Source organism: Lepus europaeus, chromosome 15 (assembly GCF_033115175.1).
Source record: "Lepus europaeus isolate LE1 chromosome 15, mLepTim1.pri, whole genome shotgun sequence".
In the NCBI taxonomy this organism is placed as follows: domain Eukaryota; kingdom Metazoa; phylum Chordata; class Mammalia; order Lagomorpha; family Leporidae; genus Lepus; species Lepus europaeus.
Window position 1 is genome coordinate 55,695,734 of NC_084841.1, and position 18,359 is coordinate 55,714,092.

Genomic DNA, 18,359 nt, shown 5'->3' on the forward strand with positions numbered 1-18,359 from the left:
TGTGGCTCCAGAGCCTGTTAGAGCTTAACTCCTGCAGGTTCCTCACGGGTGATGAAATTCCATGGCATCTCCTTTTCTCAAATGACCGAAGAGGAACTGCTGACGTCTCTGATTTGCAAAAGCACTCCCTTTTTAGTGCTCTTGTGAGTTTGGTCAGATGAAGATTTTTCCATGTCACGAATGTGCAGGGGGTAACCCGCTCTGGCTGATGTGAAGAAAGGTAGTGTTGTCCCGAGACAAGTGGCGAATTCAGGGCGCCTCCCGAGCCTTTGGTGCCACGCTGCGTCCCAATAGCGGCATTATCTGGCTCTGCCTCCAGTCCGGCTTCATCATTGGCTTCAGCCACAGGATAACAAATGGCACTTGTTCTCCGGTCCCTTATGGAGCAAGCCTGGATTTGAAGCCACGCTTTGTGAAACGGCTCTCGGGAGAAGCAAGTTAATGGTTTGATTGGAGGACAGTGGGGGTTGAGAAAACTCTCAAGGGTGCAGATCCTTGGTGTCGTCGTCACAGCCCAAGTGTGCACGCTGGGCAGGGTCTTTGCTTCAGTTCTCAGCCTTGCTACCTTTTCACGATGTTTTCTTGTAGAATCCCAGCCTCACTCATGGCCGCAGTGGTGCGGCATCTCCCTGGCCGCAGGGAGTCCCGCTGGCTGTCAGGACTGAACAGCTCCTCCCTGTCTGGCCCAGGAATTCTGTTGTCACCGGGGGCTCTTGGAGAGATCACAGTGTGCAGAGCCAGCAACGTTCGTGTCACTTGGAATGCTGAGCTCTGCGAACCTGCCGGGAAGCGGTGATCGCTGGGGCTTTGGTCTGCAAGAGACTTCACGTGAAGATACCAAGGATACCTTTCACAACCACGGAGGCCTGATCTCTGCAGCCCGGGCAGCCCAGGGCCTTTGCTGTGTCCTTTTATTCTCTGTCCCTGCAGCACCTAGCTGTAAGCAGGAGGATGCTGAGTGCACGGGGCTGTATTCATGAAAATCTTTAAGTGCAGTGTTTGCTGATGGAGAGTAGCACATAGTTCACACCAACTTTGATTTCCCCAACTGGATGTTTTTCTGATGTGTCATGACCTTAGCTGTTAACCTGCGTCTTTTCCCACTTTGGGCACCCCACTCTTCTCTTTAGCTCCTGGGTTGTTTGTTTTCCCTTTTGGGGACCTAAAATAAAATAAGACGTACCAGTGGTGAGCATTGCTGATTCTCCTCAATGGTCATCTGGTCTTAGCTGTGCAGAAGCCAGTATTGATCCAAGCATTTTGATCATCTCAGACCCATTTTCAAGATTTATTCATAGCAAAGTTCTGTGGGTTTGTATTTGCAGGGACTGTGTGCCTGAGATTCTACAGTTAGGCGAGTTTGGCGAGAGGCCTTGTTAATCCGCCGTACTCCTGGGATAGAGTCACACGTGTGGCTTCAGTGGTCATGTCCACTTGAGTGTTTCTGTCTCAGTGAGGTCATCAGACTTCTCTCTAGGAGGCTGAGTTTCAGGACTGGGGAGGATAACCGCAGGCCATCTTGGAGGAAGAATAGGACCGATTGGGAAAAGGTCTGGGAAAAGAAGATGCAGATGCAAAAGGCCAGCCCCATGTTTTTCAGCTCTGCCAGCACCCAGCCCTGTTGAGCAAGGGTAGTGAGTTTGCCGGGCTCGTAGGAGCCTCGAGACCCAGCAGGTGTGGGAAGGGTGGGTGTTAGGACTTGCAGCGTGGAGCCACATCGTCATGGTTGGCCTCTCCAGCGGAAAGGCCTGCTTTAGGAGGGCCAACTTGGTCATTGAGCTCACCATATGACCCAGCTCACGGGGGCCCAGAAGAAATGAGAGCTGCGTGGCCCAGCCAGGCCTGGTGTATCTTCCTCCTCCCCGTCTCCAGCCGCATTCAGCAGTCTGAATTAGGGGGCCGAGCAAAGGGATTTCTGACTTCAGGGGATACAGAGAGGAAATGATGGGAGTCGCCCCTTCCTCAAGAGGAGCCAGGAAGTTGCCCTTCCCTGCACACTTCATCCCTTCCTGTCCACTGGAGAGCCTGCTGTGGTACGGAGGTAGTCCGTTACCACAGCGAGTGACTGCCCATGACCTCTGCGCCTGACGGCCGTTGGGATAAAAACTGGGCTACACTGCACTTTGGGTTATGTTCTGCTCCTGCTTATACTTAACACGCTGCAAGTGGTGTTTGCGTGCCCTCATTCCACACTTTTGCAGGGTAACATTTTCAGCCGTCCTCTGTATATAGCATGTTTAACCCAGAAGTGTCATTTTTGGGGACGACTCCATGTCCTTGTCCTCCCCTGGTTGACCCGCTCAGACTTCCAGTGGACCAGGAACTAGCATCGCCACAGGAGATCGCCTGATGTATCATTCCCTGTTCTTTCCTTGTTGCCTTCCCTGAAGGATCGTTTTTGATCTGCTACCTTTGGGACATGTCTGATGTCATTGTTACCTTCTGAGTTGGGAACTGCTTGCCACTTCCAGTGGCTACCACCCAAAAAGGCATCTTGGGCACTTAGAGCAAACAGTAGCAGCTGTACTTTTAAAGGAAACAGTCTCATTCCTGGGTCCGAGCTGTAAGCAGACATTGAAGCTAGGAAACTGACTTTTGTCTTACAAGGGGCAATAATCGGGAGCCAGGTTTCGGGGCTGAGAGCAGACAGCACAGGCACTAGCCGCAAGAGGGACAGTGTCTGGTGGCCCGAGCTGTAACTTCAATTGCTCCCCATTCCGTGTGGATGCTGCCTTGTCAGCCAGAGTGTAAGCTCAGGACTTAATTTTGAAGCCCACACAGTTGAAAAAAGTAGATTTCGTGTTTTTTTTTTAAGACTGGATCTGCGTGTTCTAAAAAGAGGATTGTTAGTGTTTTCACAGGAGGATGCTGTGCTCTAAAAATGTGCACCATTGGGGGGAAGAATGTACACCATGGGGTCCTGGCATCAAGAAGAAACAGCCTGCCTGGTGCCTGCCACTGCCTCTTGTAGCAGGTGGCTACTTGTGCCTCTGCCCCTTTTATTTTAACTTCTGTCCATCCGTCTCGCAGCTAATAGTGGATGTGTTAATGACCGTTGATCTCTAGAAATGAAATGATTGCAGCTCAGGCTTTCAGGATGTGAACCCCAGCAGACCTTAGGCTTTCTGATTGCACAGCTGAGCTCTGCCAGCCTGGCCCCGTAATTGACCCTCTGCCGTCTGCAGTCCGCAGTCTGCACCGGGAGGCGCACACATGCACACACCACATGCTGCTGCTCATTTTCCAAGGAGCTGGGGGCAGATGGCAAGCTGTAGTCGTGGCTTTTCTGGATAGAGTTCCGACCCCAGCCTGGGCACTACCTCCATCACCGTGACACCTGAGTCCCAGTGTCCCAGCAATTCTTAATGAGTGTCCACCCCTCTCCTGCTCCCCATCAACTCAGACTAAATGCCTTCATGGCAGGCTGAGCTGATCTGGCTTTGCTGACTCAGGAGAACAGCCCAGCACTCCTACTGGACCACCCTTGGGGTAAGAGAAATGGGGTTCTTTTTTGTATGTCTTCATAATTTTAATTTCAAAACCAACATGTTCTCCAGATGAACGAACTGACACTGAGGACTGTGCACCCTAGAGCTGTGCTGCCCTGGCCCTGGCCCGGCAGCCACAAGGAGCCACTGAAATGAGGCCACTAGGGAAGCATGCAGTGACACGCGTGGCTTCTGTGTGGGCCCTAGTCTTCACAGGGCACCGTAATTGAGGCTTCCCATGAATCCCAAGTCCAGACTGTACTCAGGGACTGTTTTGTGTCTTTTATTTGATTTCAGAGATCTCTGTATCTTTCCTTCCAAAGTGAAGTCACATGGATCAGGTAAAGTGGATCCGATGAACCGGTGAGAAGATAGGACTGCAGAACGCTTGGTCTCCTGATTGGTTTTTGAGAGTGGGGAGAACTGGTTGTCCCTGTGATGGGGTTTCCTCGGTCACTTGGTAGGCATCAATCAGATGTGCTATCTGTTCTGAAGACTGTCTTAGAAAAAGAAAAATGCAGGGCTGGCTTTGTGGTGCAGCAGGTAAAGCCACTGCCTGTGATGCTGGCATCCCAAACGGCGCCAGTTCAAGTCCCGGCTGTTCCACTTCGAATCCAAATCCCTGCTGATGGCCTGCAAAAGCAGTGGAGGATGTTCAAGTGCTTGGGTCCCTGCCACCCATGTAGGAGATCCTGTGGAAGCTCCTGGCTTCAACCTGGCCCAGCCATCTGGGGAGTAAACCAGCAGATAGAAGATATCTCTCTCTTTCCCTATCTCCTCTCTCTCTCTCTCTCACAACTCTTTCAACATAAATAAATGAGTCTTTTAAAAAAGAAAAAGAAAAATGCATCGAAAGGGGAAAGGGCCAGCCTGTTCTTGTCTGTACTTTCCAGCTCTGTTTTGGCTGGAGAACTCTGCCTAGCTTTGTCGGCTGGCTCTTGGAAGGCCACTCCTTGAGTGCTTCATTAGTGCCTTGGCATCCCTTGGAAGGGAGCTGCCTTTGCGTTCTCTAAGCCAGATGAACTCTGGTCAGTCAAGTGTTGGTACAATTGGGAGCCAGGACAAGTACTCAGCTTCTCAGAGTCTCAGTTTTCTCCTCTGTAAAATGGAGTTGATGATAGAACGTTCCTCGTGATGTGAAAGATTGCATTATTTTCTGTGATAATTGCAGTAGAGCATTTTAGCATAGAACCCGGCACATATCACATGCATCGCAAACGTTAGCTGTTGTTACTGGCTCCTTAGTGTCGAGAGCCTCAATGGCTAAGGGCGGTCTTGTCTGTCCTTCCTGACCTTGTGTGATTTGGTATTATTTCTACCACATTTTAAAAAAAAATTATTTTTGTTTTATTTGAAATGTGGATAGGGAGACAGATATTCTATCTGGTGATTCAGTCCCCAAGTGCCCACAACAGCCAGGACTGGGTGAGGCCAAAGTCAAGAGCCTGAAACTCAATCCAAGTCTCCCACCTGGGTGGCCAGGACCCAGAGTACTTGCCGTTATCTGCTGCCTCTTAGGCACATTAGCAGGAAGCTAGATTAGAAGTGGAGCAACTGGGACTCAATAGGATACAGGCATCCCAAGCAGCACCACTGCCGCATTCTTCAGAGCGTATTATTTTCCCAAGAATTAAATCACCAAATGACAAGTCCTCTCAGAGGAGAATGGGTAAACCTACAATGATGTATGGTTTGGGGGAGAGAACAGATGGTCTGAGTACTGTGACTCCTAATTCCTCCCTCCCCTACCTGATCCATGTCAGTGATGTTCGTATTCACTGACTGTACATCTGGAGCTAATTTTGCACACCACGCCCCCACACTCTTAGAGCCCAGCAGTGCTACACATGCATTGATCCCGAATCTCAGAATGTCAAAAGGGATTGCATTTACTTAATTCCGAGACTCAGAAGAGGGAAACCAGGAGAGAGCAGAGGCCTCAAAGGTGAAAGGGGCAAGGGCCAGGCCCTCGAGAGCAGGCAGTCCTGAGGAGTGACACGTGCTAGGCCTGCGATCCTGATGTTTGGGCACCTAGTCTCTGACAACAGCGAGATGGGCATGCTTCACCAGGTTGGAAGCCCCCCACCCCACTCCGTGCTGAGGGTAGCTCAGTGACTGCCTCTTTTCCTTCCTCATCCGGCCCACCTCACCTTGCTCCTGACCCAGTCACACTCCTCAGAAGCCCCGTTCAAATTCTGTTGTGTGGCTTGGGGCCGCAAGGCTTGGGGACACATTTAAGAACATGGAGTCAGTTGTCTTCTGTTCAAGACACATGCAAGTCAGGGAAATCTTTTTGTCCTTTTGAATTTACTGTTCATTTGGGCAGAGTGAAAATGGGTGTCTAACCTGAAAACACAGTTGCACCCCCCACACCCTGGGTTGGAAATGACAGGTTCATGTAGTTGGATGAATAGAATCCCATGTAGCCGTCCTCGCATTTTTTTTTAGTTTCATTTCCTCACACATGAAGATTTGGCATGATTTTTGTTTGGTGCCTCTGGTTTTGCCAGATTGCAGCCACGTGGTAAAGAGAATTTACGGTTGTTTCTAAAGCAATCCGTGCTTACGTGTAAATTTTGTAATTTCACATTGGCTGCGTGATCCCTTGTGCTGACTCCGGTTAAGAATCTCAGAACTACAGCCATTGGAGAACATCTGGCTGAGCGTGTGTACCTCACTCCTGTGCTCCGCGAGGCCCTGAGGCAGTGAATGCTTTGCCCGAAGTTCCCCAGCCCACTGTCGCAGGGGATCTGGAGCCCTAGTCCTTCCACCATGCTCCAGGTTTTCTGTTCTAGCACACGGTGGCTTCTCAGTGTTTTTTTTCCTACGATACAACAACAGTCATACTTAGGGAAGGCATTTAATAAAATTTGTTTATTTTAAAAAATAGAACTCACAGAAAGATGCAATTTGCTATAAACCGCTTCTCCACTTGGTTACCTTGAGCGACCCCCAAAAAGTAATTAATGAAATGCTTTGTCTTCAGAAGGCTGATACAGAAAGTGGCCAACAGGGGGAAACCTAACCCCGCCTTTGGATGAATTCTCTTCACTTCTGGCCCTGTTTAGAAAGTTACCCAAGCTCCCATTGAAGCCAACACAAAACATCTGTTGTTTTATTTATAGCCACCATTTCTAAGAAGCATATTCTATAGCAGATGAAAAAGTAGTTGACAGCCCATAATTCATAGAGTCACTGAGGCCTCATCTGATGGAACAAAATGTACAAAACTCCCTCCCACCCCGGTCCGGGCCCTATCACTGTGCTTTCAACCTGAGACAGCAGCATCGTGGCAGGGAAGTGGGGCAGAGGTCATGATACGGGGGCAGAAAGAGGCCACGAGCACCCTGCTGCGGTCCTGCCCCTCCACCCCCCCAACCCGCGCGCCTGACTCTGGTGCTTTCTCCTTGACAACATGGCCATCCTTCCATGAGAGGAAACCAGCATTGTCCCTACCAGCACTTTTGGCCAAGAAGTTTCAACTGTGTCCTGTGAACAGGTTGTGAGCCGGCGATTTCTACCCAAACCCTGACTTGCTCATGAGCACCATTGATTGGGGAGGGCGCAGGGTCAGGTTGCACCTGTACTCTGTTTTCTTTCCCCAGTTGGCTGTATTTCTGTGGACAGAGCACTTCTCTCCTGTGAAGCCACTGTTAGAATACGCCCACTCCTCAAATACTGCCTCTCTCTATTTGCTGACTTATTTCGGAGGATCTTTTTGAGAGCATGGTCAAGCTGCTTCGTTCTGTAACATATATTTTACATTTTGTTCCTGTTCCATCTGTGGGACCTCCTGAATATCACAGTTTTTTTTTTTTTTTTTTTTTTAAATATCCTGAGCTATTTGGAGAATTTAATGATATGGTTCCACATCTGCCCAAATTGACCCATCTAAAATTGTAGTTCTTAAAATCGTAGCCCAGAACGAGTCCAGAGATTCCTCTCGCTGATTGCTGAATAGCTTCTTGTTCCCTTCACGGATGAGTGTAGTGTATTGTGAGCTGGGAGAACTTACTAGCCCATCTGAACTGATCACCTTTTTCCGGGGTGGTGGGGCCGTATGGCTTCATCTGTTAAAACCCCAGTTCCTCACACAGTCGTTGAGGGTTCTACCTACTTTTGTCTTGAAATCATTACCCTTTATTGTATGGGGATCACTTGTGTCTCACGTCAGGAATTTCGTAAGAATGTTTTAGTGAAAACAAATGGACCAAATACGACATTATTTTCTTGTGTATTCCTTCTGCGTTAGCTAACGGGATTTTCTGCTTAGTATTTTGAGGCGCGTTGCTTTCTTGCTTTGGTTCTCTTCCCATTTATACAAACTTCCTTTTCCCTTTCCACTGCATGCTGATCCTAGGCCCTTAAACTCCCTCCATGTGCTCATTAAGATTCACCCCGGCATCCTTGGAAATACAAATTCCAAAGTATATATGTGGGGAAAATCATTTACTGGGCACCTTCCCCACCTGTGAGTCCGTTGCACCTCACTGAAAGTTAAGAAGGTGGTCAGCTGTATTTCACTGAGGAAACCCATTACATCCTGGGGGAAGAATGTGCCTAGCTTAGCTTTATGAAAAAACATTGAATAAATGCTGTCTTGAAAATATGTAGCCTGGCCGATATTTAGGGACTGGCAAGGGTTCAGCCCTGATAAGCAGAGGTGTTGGCGAGAGGCCGGCCCTCCGGAGCAAGGGTAGGTTGAAGGCGTGAAGGGTTGTAACGGTGGCCATGCACTTCTCTGTAGTATCCCCGCGAGGGTTTTTCAGCCCCTGCTCAGGACTGGGTAACTCCAGGAGGCGCCAGGTAGCGTGTCTGCTGAGGAGGTAACCTAGAGCCCCGGAGTGGTTGCGACTGTCCTTGAACTTGGTCAGTTGTCTAAACTCCTAGCTTTCCTGTCTGCTGCTGGCCTGACTTTAGGCAACTTGCTGGTTAGCTCATGTTAGTCTCAGGTTCCTCATCTGTGAAATGGGGATAACTGTAATACCTCACACGGGTTGCACAGGTGCAGTGAGATAAAGCCCTGAGCACAGTGCTGGTTGGGATGTGTGTTTCCTAGGGCCCAGTGTCCTCAGGTAATGGGACTGAGAGGATGGGAATGGAATCCAGATGTGTTTCGAGGACAGAGACCTGTGAGAAAGTGACAAGACGGAAGTTGGTTTTCGGGGTGCAGCTCCCACGACTGAATCCTGGTGGCTGTGGCTGGGAGAGGACATAGAGACAGACACGTGTGTGCTCCCCACCTTGACCTGTGGTGGGCTTTGGCAGCAGGAGCGCCACCACCAGGGGCCACACCAGTGGGCCCACCTCGACGTGGGGACTTGAACCCCTAAAGCCGTGGACTAAACAAAGACTTTGTGTGTATAAAGTCCGGCTGTTTGTTACAGCGACTGGAAACTGACCAGTGCAGAGTTTCTGATGCCAGAGGTTCAATGCGTGGGGATTGGAGTAGTGGTGGTAATTTGTCATTAGTCTTGTGGCCTGGCGAGAAAAACCACTGGGATGGGTGGCAAGAGGCTTGCAGCCTCTTACTTGTCCTGAACTGACCGTGGGGCCCGGGCAAGTTCTCACCCACTCGCTCCGGCCTCAGCGGCACACAGAAGTGCAGCGCAGCAGAACCCTTGACTGCTTAGGTCTTTCCCTTGCATACCTCATGAGATCGGGTATCGATCCGGTGAACTGGAGCCTCCGGGTAGTCAGCTGCCGGCACAAGTTCAGATATTTGGCCACGGAGCCCTGCTTTGGGACCAGCCTGGGAAGCCCGGGGCATTTGAGGCAACAGGTTATCAGAACAAATTGCAGTCATCGGCATTCTGTCTGCTGCAGAGAGCTGGGGTTTCTCTGCACAACTGACAGGTTCATCCTCAAGGTCTGCTGCTCCAAGTCTGGCCACGGACCAGCAGTGCGGGCATCACCTAGAAGTCCGTTAGGCACGCAGAAACCCAGGTGCCACCCGACCTCCTTTAATATGCACGTTAAGGTTTGGGGGGCACTGCTCCTCGGGGTGTGCTGACACACAGAAGGAGTTTTCTAAACACCTGTAGAAACTGGGTTTGATGTTGACTTTTTCTACTCAGTGTTTTCCTCTCTTTGGGTGTGGTGTTCTGATGTGTTAGCTTGGGAGCCCATAACAGATCACCATGATCTTAATTGAGATTTATTTCTCCTGGTGCAGGATACTGAGGCCTGAGGGCGGGGTGCCTGCATGGGCGGGTTCTGGTGCAGGCCCTCTTCCTGCCTTCCAAACGGCTACCTTCCCCCCATTGCGTCACGTGGGAAGCATGGGGAGCAAGCTCTGGGGTGTCTCTTCTCGTATGGCACTAATCTTGCCGCGAGGGCTCTACCCTCATGGTCCGATCTCAATCCAGTGGCCTCCCAAAGCCCCTGCTGCAAATAAGAAGGGCACTTAAAAAATTCTGGGGGAAATGGAATCTTTAAAAAAATTTTGTTTGGGTGCAAAACTATTTGTAAATCCATGGATTTTTGAAGACTTCCTTGGCATGTGGAGGGTTACGGCTTCGACATGTGAATTTTGGTGGGGAGCACCATTCATGGCATGGCAGCTGATTTCTGCACCTTTCTTGGAAATGCATTCCAAAAATAAGATAGATTGATGGCTGGATATGTAATAAAGTAGATAGATCAAGTCTTAATTGTAGAAGCTAGATGCAAGATATGTGGGCATTTACTGAACAGTTCTTTCAACTTTTCAGTGTGTTTAAAAATGCCGGCCAATAAGCCCTGCCTCTCAGTTCTTAGCATGGAATCTGGTGGTTCTTTTCACCTCTGATTTCCATCCAGGCTTTGTGAAAGCAGCCAGTTCTGCCTCGCTGGCCAAGCTGGCCTCTTTGGCAGTTCCTCTGTCTCTTCAAGCTCAGTCTCCTTGGTCAGCCAGCGGCCGGTTTCTGCACCGCTCGGGAGAGTCCAGCCAGGATCAGATGATTCTTTTTGGTCTCCAGTTTCGCCAGCAACGTCTTTCTGTCCAGTTCCTCTCCTTACCCCACCCTCTCCTGACCAGAGGGCCCTTCGACTGCTTGTGACACGGAAGCTTCTCAAGTTATGCTTTAAGGCCCTGCTTGATGATGTTTAAACACTTGTAGCGTTTCTGTTGCCTAAGTTTGGCTATGAAATTTGTTATCAGATTTCAGTGGGAGAGAAGGCTGTGTGTCCGTGATCCACCCTCCTCAGAGCTGGTGTGGTTCACCCCAGGTGCCCGTACAGCCCTCTAGCTAAGAGTGGGGCTCCCCTTGCTGTTCTCTACACAGGGCTCATTGCCTGTGCCTCAAGATAGTTTCAGGGGTGGGGAACATCCTGCCCACAGGCTGCAGGAGGCCGGCAGAATCGTCTGGACTCACCCCACCATGGCAGTGGTGGGTGGAACTAGGAATGCAGTAATCTACAGCAGGCCAATTTTGAAAGCTGCTAATTGTGGTATGGCCTGTGAATGTTATCGATATCCAGTGGTCCTTGGCACCCTTGGATAGTGAGGGAGAATGTGTTGATGAGCTGACCTGGGGGACGGAAGTACAAAAGTGGCCCTTGTGGAGAATGCTTAGCGTGAGTACATCAGAAAGGTTGATGCTGTTGCCTGATAGGCTCAGGCCTCCCGCATCTGTGTGTCACATAAAAGTCCTTGTTGGCAGTTACCCTTGGAGTTAGGGGCTGTGGCAGGAACCTTCGAGAGACTCACTGGTTGCTTTCCAGACTTACACACTTTGCCCGAGGGGAAGGTAGACTCACGCTGAGCTTTGTGACACGTTCCCAGTGTCCCAGGCGCCTGGCCTTTAACTGGAGGATGATACAGTCTATGTGTATCTTTGAACGGCTGTGAAAGATACATTCCTCAAGTCTGTACAATGCTTACGGGGCGGGGGTGTGGTCCCCAGTTAGGTATTCAGTAGTACTCACTCTAGCGGAGCACCCACTGTGTACGGCGTGGTGGTTCTCCCCTTTTTTCTTTCTTAGGCATCTGGGTCACAGACCAAAAGACTCGTTTCTCCTCTACGTCCTTGGCCCCTGCAGCCCCTCAAGGAGGAGTTGTTTTCCTGGTGAGGAGGAAGTGGGAAATCTCCCTCTTCCTCGTTTACCTCCTGTGCGGCGCTCCAATTTGCTCTACACGGTAAATTGTAATCTTTCAATCAGACTCCAATTAAGGTGATAAGAATCACAATTAATTAGGCTCACCTGTCCAAGATGAAGCGCAGTCTTGCCTTTCAGTTATCTCAACTCCAAGGTGTTAGCTAAGCCCATCAGAAGCAAAGCTGTAATGTCTGCTTCGGTTTAATAAGATAACCAGGATGGTGTCTAGAAATCAAGCTAAATGGGCTCCCGTCCCCTTCATTTGTTTTTGTTGTGTGGGGGCAGGAGAGATAAGTGGGAGGAGATAAACTTAAAGATATTAAAGACTAATTAGGGTATCTGAAAAGAGTTTCAGACTTGCAGTTTAAATCTGTTGGCAACTCTTAATTCCCTCCCACTAGTTATCTCTGCACATAGTCTGCTGATGAAGACTTGTTTTCACATCTTCTCTTTCTGCTCCCATTTTCACTTGTCCGTATTTTTTTTTTTCCTACCTCTTCCAAAAAACAGTCCTCATTTCTGGCAGGCTCACTATAATTTATTACACAATTATTCCAACCTCATTTTGCTACACATTCAGAAACCTGACATCTCATAACTCAACTAGATTAGTATTATAGTCCTTTTAGGGAAAAAAAAAGTGTGATAAATAGAAAATATGGTATTTTAGTTATGACTTCAATACATGCATTTTTAATGTAGAACAAAAGACAAAAAGCAAGTGTCTATTCTGTCAGATACACTTCCAGCTTGTCACCTTAGAAAAGTAGCGAGAAGACTCTTTCTGGTTTTTTTGTTTGTTTTTTTAAAAAAACTTAATATATTCATTTGAAAGGCAGAGTGACAGAAAGAAAGAGATCTTCCATCCACTGACTCACTCTCCAGATGGCTGCAACAGCCAGGACTGGGCCAGGCTGAAGCCAGGAGCCAGGAACTTGGTCCCGGTCTCCCCGTTGGGTGGCTCGTGGGCTGTCTCCTGCTGCCATCCCAAGTGCATTAGCAAGGAACTGGATTAGAACAGAGTAGCTGGAATCCACCTGTCACTCCCATCTGAGACGCTGGTATGGCAAGTAGCAGCTGAACCTGTTGTGCCACAGTGCTGGCCCCAACCGTTTGTCTCAGTTGCAATAGTTGTTAGACTTAAAAGTTGCTATCACAACTGGGTATTTTTTAAAAATCTGTTAATAATAAGATTCCATGAATAATCCTGATATTAATGACAGCACATTAATTTATGTGGGTACTCTGCCCCACTTTTATTTCTATGGTTTATTTAATCCTCCTTACCTCACTTAGTATTCCCATTTTACAGGTTGCAAACACTGGGGTTCAAGTTAATTAACTTATCCAAGATTGCTCTAGGTAGCAAAGCCAGGATTAAAACCCAGGCCCTGTAGCTTTACACCTGTGCTTTGAATCACTTCCATACTAATGATAAAATAAGTGTGTGCCCAAATTAAAGGACCCATCATTTTCTTTTTCTAAGCTTTGTTTCTCAGCTCCATTATCTTAAAGGGCCCAGGCCAGCATGTGTTGCGGCACTGCGCGTAGACCTTAAGAAGTGTAAAGTTCAGAGTATTAACCCGTGTAGCCCAAATGGATGAATGTGTAGATAAGGCTCATTTACGAACTGAGACCTGTTAGATTTTTGCCCACTCTTCATTGGAAGTCATGAGATTTTTCCAGCCAGAAATTAAGTTCCAGTTGAGCGGCAGTGAGTAGACACGCGAGCATCTTGGTTCCGCATTGACCCGCGCCTGGCATATGCATTTTCATTTCTGCGTATTCGCATTGCATCTTTGGAGTCATTGGCGGTGTTTCACCCACTCCTCAGCTGCCTCCCTCAGTAATGAAATTCTTGGCTGGGGCTGACTCTGGAGCCCTAGTGTTTCAGTTTAAACTTTCCACTGGGCCCTGCCAGGCACTAAACTCTAAAATATCTTTTTGTATGGAGAATGCCTCCAAAAGGTGCAGCTGTGTGCCGGTTTCATCTTGCACTTCCCAGCGCTCCTGGCACCACACGATGTGAAGAATGCCACGGTCTCCCACACACGGCTGGTGCCCGAGGGCTGCTGAGGCCTGTCCTTGTTAGTGGCTTGGAAAGGGCGTGCCTGCCGAGGGCGGGCGCCCTTCTGTTCCAGGTGATTGCTTGTCAACCAGGGCCCTGTCATCAGAAAGCCTGCCTTCCGCCTGGGCCGCCTGGTTTGCCGGGTTGGAGGCCAGTGCCGCCTCCTTCTGAGATAATGTGCATCTTAAAGTCACCACTTCCAGACCTTTCGGGCGTCCCTCCATCTTTTCTTTCTCCTTAAACGGTATTGATTGCTGTTGATGAAACGTGATTCTGCTAAGTGAAAAACTGGGCTTGGATTGTAGAAAAGGCATCTACACATTCACCCAGGCTCTTATGAGTGGACTTGGTTCTCCAGATCTTTACACTCTGCTGCAGCAGCCTTCAACACCAGGGCGCCTTCCTCCTCCTCCTTCAGGTGTAAGCATCTTCCTGTGCAGGGGGCGCTGTCAGAACTCACGCAGAATCTTCAGGAGAAGTGTCTTCTGGGAATGTGTGTCTTGGCGTGGTCACGCCACTCCGTGTGATTGGCAGTTTTTTCTTTCTCTTTGTGTGTCTCTCTGTCTTCTCTGTCTCTTTCTCTTTCTCTGATTGTTGTACAAAGGATAGTAATTGGTCCTTTTGCCTTAAGTGGCTCCTAGGAACTTTGAGGCCTCTGGATCAGGGCCTCCACATTCTCTGAGTATTTTAAAGGGGAAAAGAATTGAGTCACAGACATTGTATAAGGAATACGAAATCCTTGGATTGTTATTTTATTTTAAAAAGTCTCTCCTTATTAAACGAACCTTTAAAACTCCCATTGTAAACATCCTGATCAACTGTTTAGATTCACACTTTGGAGCAATGAAGTTTTTGTAATATTAAAAATTCAATATGAAACTCAGTATCACAAAAGAAGCATTTGTATTTCCTGCTGTTTGTGTGTATGTTGTTTTTTTATTATTATTATTTCGTTTTTAAAGGATGTAATCTGATGTGAATTTTGAGAAAAGATCCAGTGTTCTCCTAGCTCCCTGTGGCTGCCCCAGTGCTTTTCAGAAACACCTGGATGAGTAAAACAAATGATGTTTTGTAGCTCAGGATGCTGCTGGTAAACTAGTATTTATTTTTCTTTTTTGCCAAAGAAAAACAGTGAAAGGAAAAAGAGAAGTTTTGCTTTTTTTAGCTTTTCAAGCTGAAATGGAGAGATGGGAACATTTTTAACATGTAGCATTTGCCAAGCTAGCAGTGTAACAACTGCTGGGTGCGTATTTCGATCATAATTAGATGAAATCTTTAATTATCATTTAATTTAACTTTCATATTTGCCTGCAGAAATGATCATGTTGATAAGATTCTAGAAGGAGATAAACCTGTATTAAGTAATTCCATTTACAGTGCCAGCATTAAAGTTTTTTGTTTGTTTAAAATAAATGATGCCTGTATAATTTATGAGGGAAAGGGGAGAGAGGAGTCCAGCAAGTTAGTTACATGAGCATTGTGTGGATATGTAGGTCCGTGTAGTTACTGCTTAATCTTAAGCCTTTTGAGTTTTGGCGTGCACTAAATCCTGGGATGGCTCAAAGACACCAGGGGTAGGTACAAGGTGCACAGTGAAGACACTGCTTGGGATGCCTGCATTTTGTATCAGAGTGCCTAGGTTCTGGTTGGGCTCTGCTTCTGATCCCAGCTTCTTGCCCATGTGCACCCTGGGTCCCTGCAACCTGTACGGGTGACCCAGTCTGAGTTTCCAGCTCCTGGCTTCAGCTGCTGTAGGTGCCACCCTACTGCTGCTGTAGGCATTTGGGGGATAAACTCATGGAAGGAAGATGTCTCTGTCTGCCTTTCAAATAAATAATAATTGTTTGTTAAAGAGAGGCACACAGTAGTGAATCCTAACTAGTAACATTTCTCTATGCTGTATTTTTCCCTTCTATTATGTTTTCTTGAGCACAGGAGGTATTTGTAGGAGAGGGTATTTTTGTGAGCTGATCACCCACTCCATCTAAGGCAAGGAAGTGGCTTACCATTATCAGAGGAAATGAGATGGTGTGCTCTTTCGTAGTATTTCCTTAAAAATTTTTTTTTTATTTGACAGGTAGAGTTGTAGACAGTGAGAGAAGAGACAGAGAGAAAGGTCTTCCTTCCGTTGGTTCACTCCCCAAGTGGCCGCTACAGCCGGCGCTGCGCCAATCCAAAGCCAGGAGCCAAGTGCTTCCTTCTGGTCTCCCATGCAGGTGCAGGGCCCAACCACTTGGGCCATCCTCCACTGCCCTCCAGCATAGAGCTGGACTGGAAGAGGAGCAGCCGGGACTAGAATCCGGTGCCCCAATCAGGACTAGAACCCAGCGCCCATAAGGGATACTGGTGCCGTAGGCGGAGGATTAACCCAGTGAGCCATGGCGCTGTCCCCGTATTTCCTTATTTTACACTATTTTTCATTAAAAAGTTGGAAACTTTGAAGGTAATCCTATCTTAAGTGCTTTTCTGGTGCATTCACATTTAAACATTTATAGAGATTTGGGGGATGTCATTGCTGGATTTTTTTTCCCCCCAGGGGATCACTCACATGAATGTTCTTATCAAAACTGAGTGTCCCAAGGTTTGTTACGAACACAAAACAGATCACCTGCCCCATTCCTGGATGTGCTGATTCTAGGGACTTAGGGTGGCACCTGGGAATCTGTATTCCTAGCAAGTCCTCAGGTGTGGGAGCACAGGAGAGAGGACATCCCTGCCTGGTGGTCTCCGTTGTAACTGTGTGTGCAGGAAGTGGTGCATCTGGCCTGCCCCTAGGAAGTGCAGACTGTGTTAGGGCGATGTGTAGCAGGACAGGCCTCCAGGTCACAGGGCGGCCGACCTTTCAGGGCCAGCTCCTCATTAGGGTGCCCTATGCTCGGGGACCGCTTTGTGCTGGGGGCTTTGCGGCACGAAGCAACCCCAGAGTCTTCTCACCTGCCATTGAGAACATCTGCCGTAGCTCAGGCTCTGAGAACCATGCCCTCCCATACCATGGTCGCTAGCTCGCATCACTTCCTCAGTTCACATCACTTACAATCTGTTTCGCAGGTGCCATGACCGTGTTTTGTGCACTTGTAGCCGCCGTGGCCAGTAGCTGCTTTAGTGCAGAGCAGGAGTAGTGAACGCTTCCATCTGTATAGAAACTTCTGCAGGGCAGCGCTGCTATCCGACCTTGCTGTGTCACGTAGCTCTTCCTCATCCTGGGTGGTTAGATGGCCGACAGAGTGAGGTGGCGCTCTCCTGTGTGTCTGTCCATGCTAGAGGACACTGCAGCCCAAAAGGGTCTCGGGCCAGAGTTTCGCTTTGCAAGACGACTGAAACCATTCTTACTTCTCGGAGATGCAAATTGGATAGCATGGCCTTTGTGTCATGAATCTGTTGTTGTTCTGTTGATTCTTAATACTTGCATTAAGGGCTTAGAAATTTGCTCTGTGTGTTGTATGGCTCAATAAAGAATCCCTTCTCCCTCGAATCTCACTGAGATAAAATCACAAAGATGTGTTTAGACAATCTTAGATTATATAAACGATGCCTATGTAATAGTGCAAGTGATGGATCTTAACTGTCTAAAAAGTTCTTCACGGATGGCTCATAAGCAGGTTGCACACGTAGATATTTCCATAGAGACGGTCATTTATATTTTGCAGTTTGAGAAACTTGAGGTGAACATATTTAGCTCCCTCTTCTGGCATATATTGAGAAAAAGATTTTGGTTTAAAATGGATTCATATTTTTTTGGAAGTGAGATCTGGTTATCAATATGGTGTTGAAGAAAGTAATTTATGACTGTCCTCCAATTTGACGTTTTTGTATCATCACAAGTAGTAAAACTTGCAAATAAAGCATGGGAAAAACAACTTATAAAAGCAGTCGCATTTCTTAACTAATCATCCAAGACACAGTCAGCAAGCAGAGGCTTCAATGGCAATCACACAGGGACTTAAACTGATGTCAAGTGGGCAGTGATCATCAGTTATATCTTCCCATCACCCCTCACGTTTGCAGAGCTTGGGGCAAGAATACAGGAGCAGGCCCAAGTACCCACACCCAGATAGTTTAGTTAGAAGTCATCTTAACAAGCTGTTCAATAAAATCTTTTTAAAAAATGTTTATTTGAAAGGCAGAGTGACAGTGAGCAAGCGACAGAAAGGGAGAGGTCTTCCATCTGCTGGGTCACTCCCCAAATGACCACAATGGCTGGGACTGGTCCAGCCCAAAGCCAGGAACCTGGAACTCCTTCTGGGTCTCCCACGTGGGTGGCATAGGATACCATTTGGCAGGAAACTTGGGGATTTTGGTAGATCACGCTGAGTGTATCCTTGGAAAGAAAGAGGAAGCCTGGCCTGTGTGCCCCAAAAGTGCAGAGCCTATTGTGGGGGTCCTTCTTGCTCAGGCCTGAGTTTACGTCATTTGGTATTTAATGCTCTTCATGTGGTGTACTGCACCTAGCGACCTCAAATTAAATATAATGGTGGGATTCTGTTTGTCTGCAGCTTCCACGCTTCCAGACCTTGCAGAGCAGTTCGCCCCTCCCGATGTCGCCCCGCCTCTTCTTATCAAGCTCTTGGAAGCCATTGAGAAGAAAGGTAACCAGACCACCCGAGGGAAACGGGAATCGGGAATCTGGTCCGATGCTGGGCCCTTACCTCATGGCTGGTAGAATTGTGTCTGTCTCTGGCACGTTGATTAAATCAATCTCTTAACCACTTGCTGTGTGCAAACGC

General features: G+C 48.1%; 1 protein-coding gene across 2 annotated transcripts in view; it reads left to right on the forward strand.

The window, feature by feature from the left end:
• Positions 1 to 18,359, forward strand: part of PIK3R1 (phosphoinositide-3-kinase regulatory subunit 1) — an 86,334-nt gene that overhangs the window by 41,050 nt on the left and 26,925 nt on the right. For both annotated transcript variants that reach the window (XM_062212166.1, XM_062212167.1), the window contains exon 3: positions 18,129 to 18,221. In XM_062212166.1, the coding sequence (XP_062068150.1) occupies positions 18,129 to 18,221 (93 nt within the window). The remainder of the gene's footprint in view (positions 1 to 18,128; positions 18,222 to 18,359) is intronic.